The following is a 14,968-nucleotide window of genomic DNA, read 5'->3' as shown; positions in this document are numbered from 1 at the left end:
AACCTCTAAGTTCTCTTCAAATGTTTACTTAATTTAATCCTCTGAGTAATCTGTGAGGTAGGAATTACTTTTATCCCCATTAAACAGATGAGGAAACTGAGGCATAGAAATGTAAAATAACTTGCTGAAGGCCTTACATCCTGTAAGAGTGAACTGAGTATTTCAGTACAGAGCAGTGGGGAGCCATAGTCTGCTCTGAACCACCCTGTTGCAAGGTCACCTTGGTGTCCATCTTGATGGACAGAGAAAACGTCTGCTAGACACAGGGCTGCCCACATGGCCACTAGAACGCTATAACTTAAAACATTTTTTTAATGGATGCTATTAGATGTGTTGAAATGACAGTGAAAGCAGATATACAAGTGAAAATATTGTCCATACGGGTTCAGGATCTTGACAGTCCTTCTGTTTTTATGCACTGACTTTTTGGGGGGTAACCAATTTTGGATCAGTAAAACTTGATCCAGAATTGCTTATCAGGATGTTAAGTGTTCTAAGCTCTCTTTTCTTATGATTATCTCCTTTCTCTTATGTATCATAGGTTGGATATCCCTTACCCAAAATGCTTGAGACCAGAATTTAGATTTTATATATATTTTTAAATTGGGAAATATTTTTATAGACTTTACCAATTTAGCATTCCTAATCTAAAAATCCTAAATCCAAAGGGTCTCAATACCTGGGACTTTTTTTCTTTTTCTTTGGTGCATTATATTTGTACACAATACTTACATATTGTTACATATTAGTACATGCACACAATATAACTATAATTTTTTGAGTGCCACGATCTTCAGGGAATAGCTTAGAACCAAAATAAATTGTATCAAAACTCATATTAATAAAATAAACAATAGAAAATATAAACTATTTACTAAAAAACATTTTATGCAATGACCAGATAGAGTTTATGGTGTTTTTACACATCTACTTGGAGGGAAGAGATAGTATCGTAACTTTTAGGAATGCTTCACTCCTACATGTCTCGACATCTTTTCTGATCATGTTCAAACTGATTCCAATGGCTAAGTATAAGTTAAATTCTATTCTAATTATCATTAAGTTAACTTTAGGAAGCAAATGGTTTTTTGTTTTTGTTTTTGTTTTTAAATTAGAACTTGAATTAAATAATCAAACCTTCAGTTTCTGGTATTTCTGTAACTTCAGGAAGCAGCAACTCTGTCTCTTGTTCAGTGCAAAAAAAGATGCAAAAGCATCCCTTGCCAACATTCCTCCTTATGGTGCTGCCCTTCCTCCTTGTTTGTGTTGTAGCTATAGACTCCCTCTAACAATTTAACTATATCCCTGAAGTAGCATAAATTCCATGAATAGCATAATATAGTTAACGGAACATTCTGCATCAGAAGTTATTTATCTGGGCATATCCATCAGGATCTACTCAGGGCGGAGAAGTGACATAGTGATTTAAGGAGAAAATTTCACATAAAGGATTGTAAACTATCACAAAGAATTTTCATGTGAAAAAAAGGGCTAGTAAGAATTAAAAAGAACTCTAAATAATATAGGAATAGCAGATTTAAAAAAACAACTTCTAGTCCTAGAACTGAGATAGCCTGACCAAGGAAGAGACCCCCACACCCCCAACCAAGGCTAAGCTCCTGACGTTGCTGAAGAAGGTACAGATATTGTTACTAGATGGCAGAGAAGCTGCCATGGTGGGGTGTTGGTGGAACTTTCTAGGAATATGCCCTCTAAGGTGCCAGCTAGAGCGGTTTACAGAAAGTTGTCTTATTAGAAACACTAATAAGTTTACAGAACTGCCCAAAGAATGTGACAAAGGAAGCTACTTGGTGCTTGGGAAGCTCTGCTGCAAGAGAGAACACCAAACCAAGAAGGAAAAACCCTTTCCTCTGCTAGACCTTTCCATCAATCTCTATTCATAAAGGTTCACATTGCACTATCCACTAAAGGAAAAATATCCATGGAATTCATATCCACTTTCCCAGAGGAGGTAATAAAGGGTGAATTTGGAACTAATTTGGGGACAATAAAATGATAACTAACACACATGGGAATCTCTAACCGTTATCAGAATTTGACTAAGGGCTTTCAAAAGCTATTGTGTTGGACTTATTGCAAAATCAAATTACTGTTTTGAATATGTTGCTTTTTAAATTTGTCTCTATAACTTTTAAAGAAATTGACTCTAACACTCATTATGTCACATTTGTGCTTAAATTGGTTCTTTGAAACAAAATAATATCCATAATATTTCAAATATTTTATAATTAATCATAATAGAAACTGTTACTCACAAAGTCGAATGTTTAATATTTTGTTAGAATGAGAGATTTTTACTTATTAGTGAAAATAGCATGTTTTTTTTTTGTTTTAAATATTGTAGCAAATTAGTTTTTATATATGTTTCCTGCTCCTGTACTATTATTAGATTTTAAGGGAGCTCCAAGTACTCCTGGTCTGAATCATTCTTATTTACAAAACATTGTTAACATTTGTCACTGTAAATAGCAGAGTAGATGTTGGAGCAGATTAGTTATCTGTGTGTGAATACAAGTTTCTAGGTGAGCTATTGTCATTACTGAAAAATGCAAGAATTATAAGAAATAGTTGTACTTGTGTAAGATAGTATAAAATAAACCATATCAATACATAAATGTGCCTTATACGTATATAGTATAAGGCACATGAGCCATGTGTTAAAGTGCATTAAATTATTTTTCAACAATCCTCAAAAGTTGGGCATGGTGGTGCACTTCTGTCTCAGCCACAAGGGAGGCTAAGGCAGGAGGATTGCTTGAGCTTTAGGAGTCTGTGTCCACCAGCCAGAGCAGCATAGCAAGACCCTGTCAAAAAAAAGAAAATCTTGAAATATTTTTAAAACATCATGTTTTGATGAACTGCAGAAAACCTATGAGAAGAAAATATCTGACCCTGTGTTCCAACTGAGACTTCTTAGAAAGATGGTGAATTTTACAGGTGAAATAGTTAAAAGTTCTTGAATGCAATAATTTTAAAGGAAGCTGTAATAACCAGTATCTTTGGTTTGAGGAAGTTTTCTCATTCTTGAGCCAGCTTCCTTTTTTGAAAATATCAATCTTGATATAAAATGAAAGCTTAAGAGAATGTCTATAAGTTTTATATTTTAAAGATGTTGATTCATGAATATAGAAAAATTATAAGAGAAAATATTGTTAGAGTCAAGACTAAAATTCTGTCTGCAAGATTAGTATAGAGCTATTACTGGTTCAGAATCCAACATACCAACTAATGGTAGTTTAGTTTCTGCAAAGGAAGAATTTGAAAGAAAGAAGGAGAAATAAGGAAGAATTGGGATTTCTAATCTTCAAAACTATCTACCTATCTGAAGCCATCATGGTTTATAGTATATATTACTATTTTCTTATTGTAATTTTTTAGTTAATATTCTCTTATTACCATCAATAACAATTAATAATCTTTCTCCTTAAATAACATAGCTTCCTTTCTCAGCAGTAGAAAAGGAGTATATGAAATCTATATTTAGGTATTGTTTATCAAGTTTATTCCCTTAGCATTTTTATTCATTTGGAGGAAAATGTGTTATAGTACTAATAAGGCAAATGAACTCATGAGATAGAGGTCATGATTATTTCATTGATTGAGTTTTTCCTGAGAGCATGGTATCATATTTTGTAAAAATACAACTATCTGTTAATTATTTTCTGACACTTTTGCTCTATTTTATGCTTGTCCTTTTAAATATTGCAGCAAATTAGTTTCCATGTTTCCCACCCCTGCACTACCATTAGATTTTAAAGGAGCTGGGACTTGCCAGCACCTTTTTAACTCTCATTTGGACTTGCCAGCACCCCTTCTGGAACTGGAAGAATATCAGAGGGCGAGGGATTTATTTTCCCTTCTAAAAATATAAGAAATAAAACATAACAGATATAATAACAACATACCAACAATAAAAACTGCAATGACCAAAGTGGTGAGGCATTTTCAGGCACTTTGGAAAGACATGAGACAGGAAAAAGAACAAAACATCTGTATTCCTATTTATCCCAATCATTCAAATTATATATTACCAACAGAAACACTGTCAACCTGGTGTCCAAGCCGACTACTATTGACTCTGTTATTTGTGATTTGGAACACTAGGGGACAGCACCAAAATATTCCATGGCTCTTTGTTATTGATCACTTGCATACTGTATAATAAATAAGAGATTTCACTGTTAAAGACTATTGAATGTCTTGTTGATTTCAGCAGTTCAAAAAGCATACGAAGGAAGACAAGCTTTTCAAGTCTTTAATTTCACTTTGGGAGAGGGTGATTTGAATAATTTAGAAAAATCTCCCAGGCTGGTTTGTTTTGGGTTGCAAGAAGATAATCAGGCATGATAACTTAAAGAATTGCGATTCTTCAGTTAAGAGTGTTTTGTGTTCTGTCTTTTTATTCTACGAGGATAAGAGGATAAATATTTTGCTTAGATTTTTATTCCTACTCTTGTTTTCCAGGCACTTTGGAAAGACATGAGACAGGAGAAAGAGCGAGAATTATTCTTAATTGTTGTGATGATTTGCAGCTTCTAAAGCCTGAACCTGCACTTTCAGTTGCCTCAGAGACACATAAGCACAAAAGTATAGAACAGAGATCCTCCAGCTCCCACCAGCTTGGGCCAATACCTTGCCCTGGTCTGCAGGTGGAGTCTTCATGTAAGGTAAGTTCAAATCAAGTTGCTGCTCACCAAGAACATTATCAACTTGAGTAAGAAGTAATATGCATTCATAAATACATGGTGGCACTTAAGCCACAAAAATAGGAACTAAGAGATAATTGAATCTAAATAGGAACTAAGAGATGATTGAATCTGCTAAGTGATCTTGGGTGAATTAGGACAGTTTTTGAGTGAATATTATCCTTGCTATGGCATTATTTTTGACACAATAGGTTTCTGGCTTATCAAAATTTAAATCAAATTCTACATGGTTTTCAAAGAGGAGGAAAAGTTACATTCTGTAGTGTGTGTCCAATTTAATTTTCAATTGAGCTTATTTGACCTCTTTTAAACATATATTTGCAAATAAACAAGAAGTTATCAACTAAATCATTGCATGGACAATGCTTTTGATATACTCAGCATCTATGGGATCCCCACCTCTTTAGGATTCCAAGCCTTAGTTAATAAACAATGATAGAATTTGCATTTACTCTCATAAACCAGAAATTTGTACTACCTTGATTGTTTTTCACTTTTAAACATGATATTGTCATTTTATTTAAGAGATTGTTTTCCATCTTTTCTTCTTTACTTCATTGAGTTATCTCCTCAGCATGTTTTAACTATGGCATTTATATGCACATATCTAATGTATCTTTTCACGTAAACATATTTTCATAATGTTATCTAATATATGTAAATTTTATTTGTTAATGGCTGCATCATGCTTTATTGTTTTCTTATGGCTTAATGTATGGTTGTTTTTTATGTTTCATCTATTAACCTTAGTTTTTTTCATTAAAATTATTTAAAGGACATGTTGGAAACAGGATTTCTAAGTCAAGATTTAGCTGATGAATGACATATTAGTTATTTTCCATTATTTTAATGGTATTCAAATACCATTAATAACAACTTTGAATAAGACCATCTTTTATCTCATGTGTACATATATAGTTAGTGGTAAAGGATGTGTTATCATCAAGAAAGGCCAAGTGGCTGTCCAAGCCCTGTCTCAGAGAAGCAGAGCTAGTAACAGGGTCCTAGCACATAATCTTCACACTTTTAGATTTAGAGACCTGATTTAGATTTTATCAGAGTCCAGAATTTGTCAACTGAGTCAGAATTTAAGAACTGTGTAACATAACCAAACACCTAAAAATGAATATATAAACAAGAAAAACACTCATTTTACAATTGCCAATACAACTGGAATTCTGTCCATCCTCTAACACAGAGACTGGAACAGCACCAATTACCATAAAGGCACATTGATGAACATGAAGTCAGAGCCATAGGGTTCACTGAGCTCTGAGTCAAATACAGCCAACTCTTTCAGCCCATCATGCTACTATATTCCTTGGTCAAGACTGATATACAATGAAAAATTCCCAAAGATTGTATTTCTCTTCTTACTATTTTATTTAGACTAACCTATTTTGTTTATACCTTCTTCCTTCAGATGCTAAGTTCAGTACTTATGTAACAGTTTTTTTTTTCCCCCTTTTCTTATTTAGTCATTTATTTTAGGTTGTCAGAATCTGTTTTTTTTTTTTATTTCTAACTTAAAAGGAGTTATTTTTAAAGGAAAATTGCATCGATACAATGAAACTTTTAACATTCACAACTGAACATAAGGTGGGAAATTGAATCACACATATAAGGTTGGGGTAAATAAAGTGCAGCCAGTGAGGGCAGCTGAAGGACACACATTCCTGTCTGGAGGCTGCCTTGTTGCTCTCAGTAGACTGTGTGTCAGTGCGAAGGCTGCAGGAATGGTTGGGGAGAGCTGAATGTCTCTTGACCTGTGTGTTTCAGATGCTTAAGATCTGTGGGAGGAAATCTCATTCAAGTGCCAATTTTACTAGTTTAATTCCCAGAAGGTAAACTGATTGCTATTTCTTTCAGTTTCTTGGAGAACCTCAGAGCTACCCTTTAGGTAGAAATAATAGTATATATAAATTTCATTTTTTAAATGTAATTTGTAACTTTCTTATCTTTCTTGACTTCAGGAAGCAATAAAATGCCAGAGTCATTGTCTTCTACTCATAGGCTGATTTCAACTTTATTTTCTAACTGATGCCCTTTACCTTAGATGACTATAGTTTCCAACCTTTATTCTTTATAATTGGAGAGGAACTGAATTCAACAGGACTGTCACCTCCTTTGTTCTACATCTATACTTCTGTTGTTACTGTGTGTAATGTTAACTACAGATATTTTTATTTGTTTTCTAAGTTATATCTTTTCCAGTTATGTACTAGGTATCTTCGTTACCTATCATTAATTTGTTCTTTTAACAGTTCATCTTCTTAGAGTTAAGACTGTTTAGATTGTTTTATCTTAATCTTCTTTAATTTACAACTTTGATAAGTATGAAATTCAAAGGTGCTTTTAAGTACCCTGTTCTCCTTGTTATTCACATAGCAAAATGCTTGCATAATTTTCAGAAGAAAAAAATCAACTTCCAAAAAGAGGATTTACATCACGCTCATTTTATAGGTGGAAATATAGTAAGCCCATGAAATTCTGGGTGTCTAAGCTTACTTTATATTTCAGGATTTGTGTGTGTGTGTGTGTTTTAGTGAAATACAAGTAAAATACTCTAATAATAGGTCGAACTAATGAAACAAAAGAATAGCATGTCAAACACGTGAGTGAACGATTGATTTTTGTTTGGCAACATTAGGACATTTAGAGAATGTCATATTCAGTTTTTCTTCCTTCATTTAAAGAGTGCTTAAGATTTGGGGAGAGGTTTAAAAGAAAACAGTAAATACAATAAAAAATTAAAAAAAAAAAAAAAACACTTTGAAAATTGGTCCAATCTGAAATGTTAGAGAAGTTGAATTTGTGCAGCTAGACAAAGAAAAATCTTTGAGATAGGAGAGGTTGTTCAGAGTCTTAAAGGATTTAATGGAATACGATATCATATTAGTGATGGGAAGCTGCTTTTCTTAGATACTGCCGAGGATAAAACAAGATAGAACCTGTATAACTTGCAGTGGGAGGAATTTAACTTCAAAGTAGGGAATAAACATCCTTGTTAATATCATTTCTACATGGCAGAAATTTTTGTAGCTTTCTTGTATTTCAAGGAAAAAAGGCCTTTTTGTCTGGGATTGGTTGGTTTTTGAATTCCTAAATTCTGCATTTTTTTTTTTGCCTGAAAAGTGAGTAAAAGGAAAAGAAGGATTATGTTAACTGCCACATTTTAGGCCCATTGTAATGTCCTGGGAATGCCTTCTGCTGAGCTGACTTTATCTCTAGAGTGGGTCTCAGCTCCCCTGGTTGCTTATTTAGAGCTTTGCCTAATGTGGTGGCCATTAAGCACATGTGGCTGTTGAGCACTTGAACTATGGCCAGCCAGCACCACATGTTAAAATGGTTATATTTATCATATGTAAGGTTAAATAAAACATATTTTTAAAGTCAATTCACCCATTTCCTTTTTTTAATATGTCAATTTAAAATTATAAACCTGACTTGTGATTTGCTCTTTATTTGTATTGAACCCTGGTGAACAAGATCAGATTTAAGCAGTTTTTGTACAGAACCAAATAGTAAATATTTTAGGCTTTGCAGGCCAGATCTTTGTTGTGGTACCTACATAAGTCTGCTATTGGAGCACAACAGCAGCAATAGACAACTCTTCAAATGTGGTTGTATTCCACTAAAACTCCACTTACAAAACAGGCAGTGGACCAGAGTTCATGCACTGGCTCTAGGTTGCCAGCTCATGGTCTGTCCTGTCCTGTCTGGACTGGGGGTCATAGTCAAAAAGAGTCAGTGCTTCCTATTTCCCCTCCATATCTAAAGTTTTAATATAGCAATTCATCCTAATCTTATGTACCAGGTGGAGTGTAACCCAAAAGACCCTATATCAAGTCTATTCTCTTACAGAAACTAGGAACTCATATCTATTTGAAAACCATCCTTTGTGAAAAACAGATGTACAAATTATGGCTCCCAATCCAAATGAATTTTTTGAAATGGAATTTTCTTTAAATAATGCACTTATATATTCACCTTTTTTTAAACTGAAAAACTGATTATAATTAAAGAATACATTTGCATTTATTTCCATTCTGGCTGAGCTTTCTAGAAATATGACTGTATTTTTTTAAGGTTTATCTGACCTTAGGTTGATGTGTTTGGTGCCACCTGCAGAAAAATCTTATTAGAACTTTATACCTCTTGTAAGACACAGATGGTGCCTTGTTAGAACACCAAAAACTGGATCCCACTACTACCTATACCTTATCAGAATGAAAAGTTAGTTCTTTCATATTTTATGACACCCAAAAATAACCAAAATGAACAGGTAAAATTCCCAAGTAATTATATTTGAACATTTCACCTGTAAATTTACATGTAAATATTAAATGGTAATTCATAATGGTAATGTTACAACTTGCGGCTTAACTTACTTTTTATTTAATTATATTATCGAATTGTATCACTTCAAAAAATAACAGTATCTACTTGAAAATAATTGCATTTTGTAAGCATAAATCTTCCATGTTGAATGACACTTCTCACTTTTTTGACAGGTAATTAATTTGGGTTCTGTTCTTTTTGATGTTTAATAAACAATGTATGGTTATTTTTCTAATGTGGAAAATATCTTGCATTGATTTTATACAATTTGGAAGAAAATAGACTTCCTATTAAACATGAAAGCACTCAATGAAAATACAATGATTTCTTTCTGTAAGCATTAGATTAAAATTAAGTACTCTGATTTAATGAATCCCAGCTTAAAACTTTAGTGCTTAAATGGTAACACCCTTTATAGTAACACAGGGTAGGCAAATACAGAATAGGGGAGAAGTCTACAAGGCAGTTTCCTTTATGACTATATTTGAAATGGTGCAAATTTTTGGCAATGTGTAGTTATTTCTCATAAGTCTTTTATAAATAACTGCTCTAAGTTAAATAAAGACTTCTATAATACATAACAAGTTTAAAAAATAACTTCTTTATAAAGAATGTCCCTTTTCTCTGTGGCCCAAGTTGAAAAAAAAAAATTTTAAAGTGATCCCAGTCATGAGGAAAACTATGAGAAGCAGATTACAGCTTTGTTTCAAAGCAACTGAGGCGGTCTTAGTCACTGGGACAAGTAGGAAACACACCATGAAGTAACTCCAGCTGTCTGCCTCACAAACAGAAGCCACTCCGAATTTCCTCACAGGACTTCAAAGGCTGGCTTGTATCTAAACATTCGTTGGCCATGTAAATCAGAGGCACAAAAGGAGAATGCTCCTATTGCATGGTGCACGGCTGATGTGAGTTCCGCATTGTGCTGCACGTGCCGGCGGGGAGTGCCAGCAACAGAAGGACACTGTTCTGACTCGTGTGACAAATGTAGTTAACACCAGATCCATATTAATGTTGTCAAGTTCCCTTGATGTATTTAAACAGATTTTAATTATTTTCAGCGTCCAAAGGCCTGAAATATATAGCCTAATAGTTCTTCAAAGAAAGCTTACTTAATGTGTGAATGTAAAACCTCTCATAAAAATGAAACTTTTATATTGGCCTTAGTCATTGACATAGGTTATTCATCAAGTCAGCAATTTGTGTGGCAAAGTGCCATTTGAATAGTGTATTGTTAGGATACTTATGGTCCACTTGACAAGGGCTCTTGCTGTAAATAGTGCAATTTGACTCCAGCTGTTAAAGAGTGGCTTTGACAGCAGCCACATAGAATGGAGATGCCTTACTGCACCGCTGAAAAATCAATATTGGGTTCTTGTTCATAGTAACCTGTTCTTTTCCCTTCTGTAGATTTATAAACGACCATCAACGGTTTATAAGTGGAAGTTTAAATATTGTTTTAAATGCAATTCACTGGAGTTTCAAATTAAGACCCGTGATAATGGTACGAATGTGGAGTTTTAGGATATGATTTTCAAACCCTGGTTCATGTTTAGTCACAATGACAGCTAAGTTGAATTTGGATTCTCTTACTCAGTATAATAGAATTAGTATAAAACACAGGCTCAAAATCCTGTGCCTATTGTACATGTGAACCCAGTTATTTCTTCTTTGTGATTTTTCTTATCAGTTTGTCTTCTGCGTCCCTCCCATCTTCTCTGTGTTTACCTTTTTGTATAGATGGCAGAGTCCTTTGTGACTGTGCCCATGGCAACACCCACAGATGTTGACAACCAGTGTTGTCTCCAGTGTTGTTTTCCTAAAGCAGTCTTGCTGGTTTTGAAGAATTTTCTAGCAGTTTTCAGCACTACAAGGTTGCTATGATACCTGACTGGCAGTAATAGATATTGAATCTGTTAATTACAATAACTACACACAAGGGCTCTTTTTTGATTGGGTTTTTCTACTGTTGTTCGATGTTATATTTAAAATACAGAAGAGGAAATGAAATTATATTCTCAAGATGAGAAAAAAAAATATTTCAAGGAAAGTCTTGAACCCTATGAAAAAAATTCAAGTTATAAAAATGTTTTAGCTGACTATTGATTTCCTAGGATTACAGACATAATTTATTTAAATTATCTCTAGTTTTGACGGAATTTGATTTTGAGTTTTTACTGTTGTTTACCTGAGCTGTTGGAAATCTTCGTCAAATGTTGCTGAGCAGAATTTGAAACAGCTGTCATTGTTAACATGGAAAATGCCTTTTTCAGTGAGACAGTTAAAATAACTGTCTTCCCATTACTAGCCAACTCTGCATTTATTGAATTTGTGGCTGAGATAGCAACTGAAAATTCATAAAGCTGATAATATAATTGTGAACGAAGACCTTTAAGGCTGATTCAAGGTTGATGTTATTGTTTTTATAATTGCTGATAGGCGATCCTGATTTCTACCAGAGAAAGGGTTTGCTCAGCTCTGGCTTTAGCTGATTTCAAAAATGTTATCTCTTCTGGTAATTCTAAAATAAGATTTTTCAACTGAATGTATGTTTATATAATTTCTTTAGTGCTAAATTTAGCCAAGATCCACCTCAGTTCCCCTCCCCCAAAATATTTCATCATCCCTGTTAGAGACATGGAGATCTAAGATTACAAATCTCCTTTTGAATTAAATTCTGTTTGCGATCATCCATTTACTTGACTGCAAATCTCACTTAGAAACATGGGGAAAAGTTAAGCATATCAAGCATTTTAATTTTGCGTTTAGCTTAATCTAGGGAAAGTGTACAGCATGAGTATAATTTATTAAAGCATGTCTTTAAATTTTCCTTTAGATTTTTATTTTATAAATATTATGAAAATATGAATCCTGTAATCATGTTCATACCACATTACCAACTCATAATCATTTAGAGATATTTTTCTTTCCCTTCTTTCTTCTTTCCATTCTTTTTTCTTTTGTTGTAATTATTTTTCTTTTTAAAAAATATGTGACTTTCAAAATTTGTTACATCTCATAGGACCCAAAAGATGGATTATTTAACCTGCTTAAATGGGTCTGAAACTGCTGAGGCAAAAATTCACTGCAGTGGGTCTGAGTGTTCTATTATTGAATAACTCTGGTTTTGACTACAAGGTGTTGATAAATGTTTCACCTTTTAAGAAACAGAATGTTCTTGAAAATCAGATCATTATCTTACCTTAAGAATAGGTTGTGTTTTTATCTATTTTATGAATAACACATGGGATGATGTTTTCAGGAATAAAAAGTGAAGTTTGTAGAAATTCAATGTTGAGTTAACTCAGAGTTAGTTGCTTATAACAGGAAAGAAAAGGAGGAGAATAAAATCTTTCTTCTTGAAAGCTGGTAATATCACTTATTGACTGAGTGTACCATCTGGACTCATTTAAAGAAATCCCAACAGGAGCACTACTTCTGTACCAATGACTTATGTTGGAACTGGCCTTGAGAGAGCAGAAAATGCAAAAAAGTTACAGGAAGCAATTCTCTGAAAAGAAAGCATTTATTCTCGTGGAATATTTCACTTGTACTATTAAAAACAAAATGTATTAAGACCCTAGCTTTATTTATTAGAACTAAGGGCATGAATATATATATTATTAGAAAATATATCCAGCCAACATTGCTGTCCATTTTTCTGAATTGGATTTTAAATAGTGATATCCCGAAAGTGCCACCAGTTCTCTGCATCCCCAAATGACAATCACTATTTAATAATTGTCTTTACTCTCCTTAACTACTCTGAAAACAGCTGTTTTCATCTTAAAATAATCCTGTGTAAACCTTTTGGTCCAAGTATGATTGTTCCTGCTAGACATAAAAATTATCGTAGTAGGCTGCTGAAAGCAGTAGGGACTTTCTTATGCATGTATTTAATTCTGTGCACAAACAGGACTAAAAACTATAGTTGTGTTTTGTCTTCAGATATTGTCTTAGACCAGATGGTTTTTAGAAAGCCATTATGAAAACACAAAATACAAATTCCTGCTCACAGTCACTATTTTCTTCCTAGCTCCCACTAGAGGTCTCTTGTCATTATATAAAATTTGACTTTCTTCATCTACTCTCTGGTAGCAAATGTGTTTTCCTTTTTCTTATCTCTCTAGCTAATCCTTGTTTTACAACGACATGGCGTGACATCAATGGTGTGATTGTATGGTAGAATGGGGAAAGAATAACATGGGTCCTGTCTCTTCCAATAATTACCATGAGACTTAAATGAGGATATCGTTTGATATCTGATATGACTCCCCAAATCTAAGAGGTTACCTAAGTCTAGAATTTTCACAAAGTTTTTTATCATGTGATTGTTAGTCTAGCATTTTTAATCATCAACACCTAGCTTTTATTCAACCCTGTCAATTACAATTCAAATCAAGTTTGTGAATAAGAAATTGTCTGTCTTTAAGATTTTATAAACATGTTTGATGTTCACTTATGCTAATTATCAGGTTAAATAATCTTTAGACCATGATTTTACCTTGATTTTTGGTGTTATCAAGGATGGAATTAATGTGATAGCAGCAGAAAACTATAAGTTGTGAGTATATCTTTTGATGATTCCATTAATCATAACCAAATATGCCCTAAAATATACACCTGACTTAAATGATCTACCCTTCTGTCTTAGTAAAGATAGAAGCTGGAGTAAAATACAGAATATTCAATGAGTTATACCATGAGCAAGCTTCTGGATGATACACAGCACTTAACACAATGGCTTGCTTCACTATTCTTGTGAACCTATGGCAAAAGGCCCAACTGTGGCCCCAGAGCTTGATGTTTTTATGTCTTGCCTGATATTCTATGTCCTCTAATTCTAGGACTGAGTTTTTGTATTGCATCATCATACACTTTGTAACAAGAATAATTGTAAAAATCTTTTTAAACTTCACTAATGAATAAAATCTAAGGATTTGGATCCTTACTATATCTATCTGTAAAAAGGGCATAATAAATGGGTACTTAAATCATAGTCAAATCATGAAGTATAATAGGGCCACGCAATTTAATCTACTACAGACTCATTATGTATGAATGATACATCACATCTCTTAAAGCTTTTGTAGCCCTCCTGTGGTTACCTGTCTTCTTGATAAATCATTTGATATGATTGCTTTTAATTCCCATTTTCAGGATATGCTGAATTTCATTCAGAGTAAATATGCAGCACCACATTACAATTAAAAGTTCTAATTGATTTTAACCATCCACTGGTAACTTTTTGTTTACTAACTCTGGCCATGTTGATACATGTCAAAACCTAGAATGTATCCCCCTTGAATATTTCAGAATGGTCATTAAATTACAATTGTTAATCAATACTTTTATGCAACTTTTATTGTATCTACTGAAGTAGGAATTACACCTGTACTTTTCTTATTAAGAAAAACTTCTGAACTTTAAATTTGATTTGGACAGTTATCATGAGGTCAGGGTAAGTATCTTGTAAGGATTACACATATCCTTCATCCATGGGAGTATCCAGTCTGTTGAACTTGCATTATGGCTTATGAAATAGCCTTTTCAACTTCCACCAGCATGATCTGCATGGGAAGAAAAGCCTGGAAAATTGAATTTCAATTATTCTTAATCTGAACTACATTCATCCTTGACATAGAAATCAAAATATAAAGCATATATGAGAGAGAGATTGAATATCCACTGTAGGTTTAGAACCATAACCCAGATATTTAATGCCTAGATACTTGGCTCCATTAAAAAAACTCATATTTCCACTATAGCTAGTCTTCTGCCAGCATGCTTTTTCTTGGATTCTTCATCTTCTTGTCTAAGCTTCAGTGTCATTTCCTTGTAAGTAGTAGCCCACTTCCCAATACTGTCTTTCTCAGCATCCTATTTTTAATATCATTTTT

The 14,968-nt window shown here is 33.5% G+C and overlaps 1 protein-coding gene across 3 annotated transcripts in view; it reads left to right on the top strand.

Annotated features, from left to right (window-relative positions):
* Wdr72 (WD repeat domain 72) overlaps window positions 1-14,968 on the top strand; it is a 202,160-nt gene that overhangs the window by 67,017 nt on the left and 120,175 nt on the right. For all 3 annotated transcript variants that reach the window (XM_058584810.1, XM_046461496.2, XM_058584811.1), the window contains exon 14: window positions 4,486-4,688. In XM_058584810.1, the coding sequence (XP_058440793.1) occupies window positions 4,486-4,688 (203 nt within the window). The remainder of the gene's footprint in view (window positions 1-4,485; window positions 4,689-14,968) is intronic.

This window comes from Marmota monax, unplaced genomic scaffold, assembly GCF_021218885.2.
Source record: "Marmota monax isolate L192 unplaced genomic scaffold, Marmota_monax_Labrador192_F-V1.1 WCK01_AAM20220418_F8-fsc00001, whole genome shotgun sequence".
NCBI lineage: Eukaryota > Metazoa > Chordata > Mammalia > Rodentia > Sciuridae > Marmota > Marmota monax.
The sequence above is the reverse complement of the archived record's forward strand: the minus strand, read 5'-3'. Positions and strand labels throughout refer to the sequence as shown.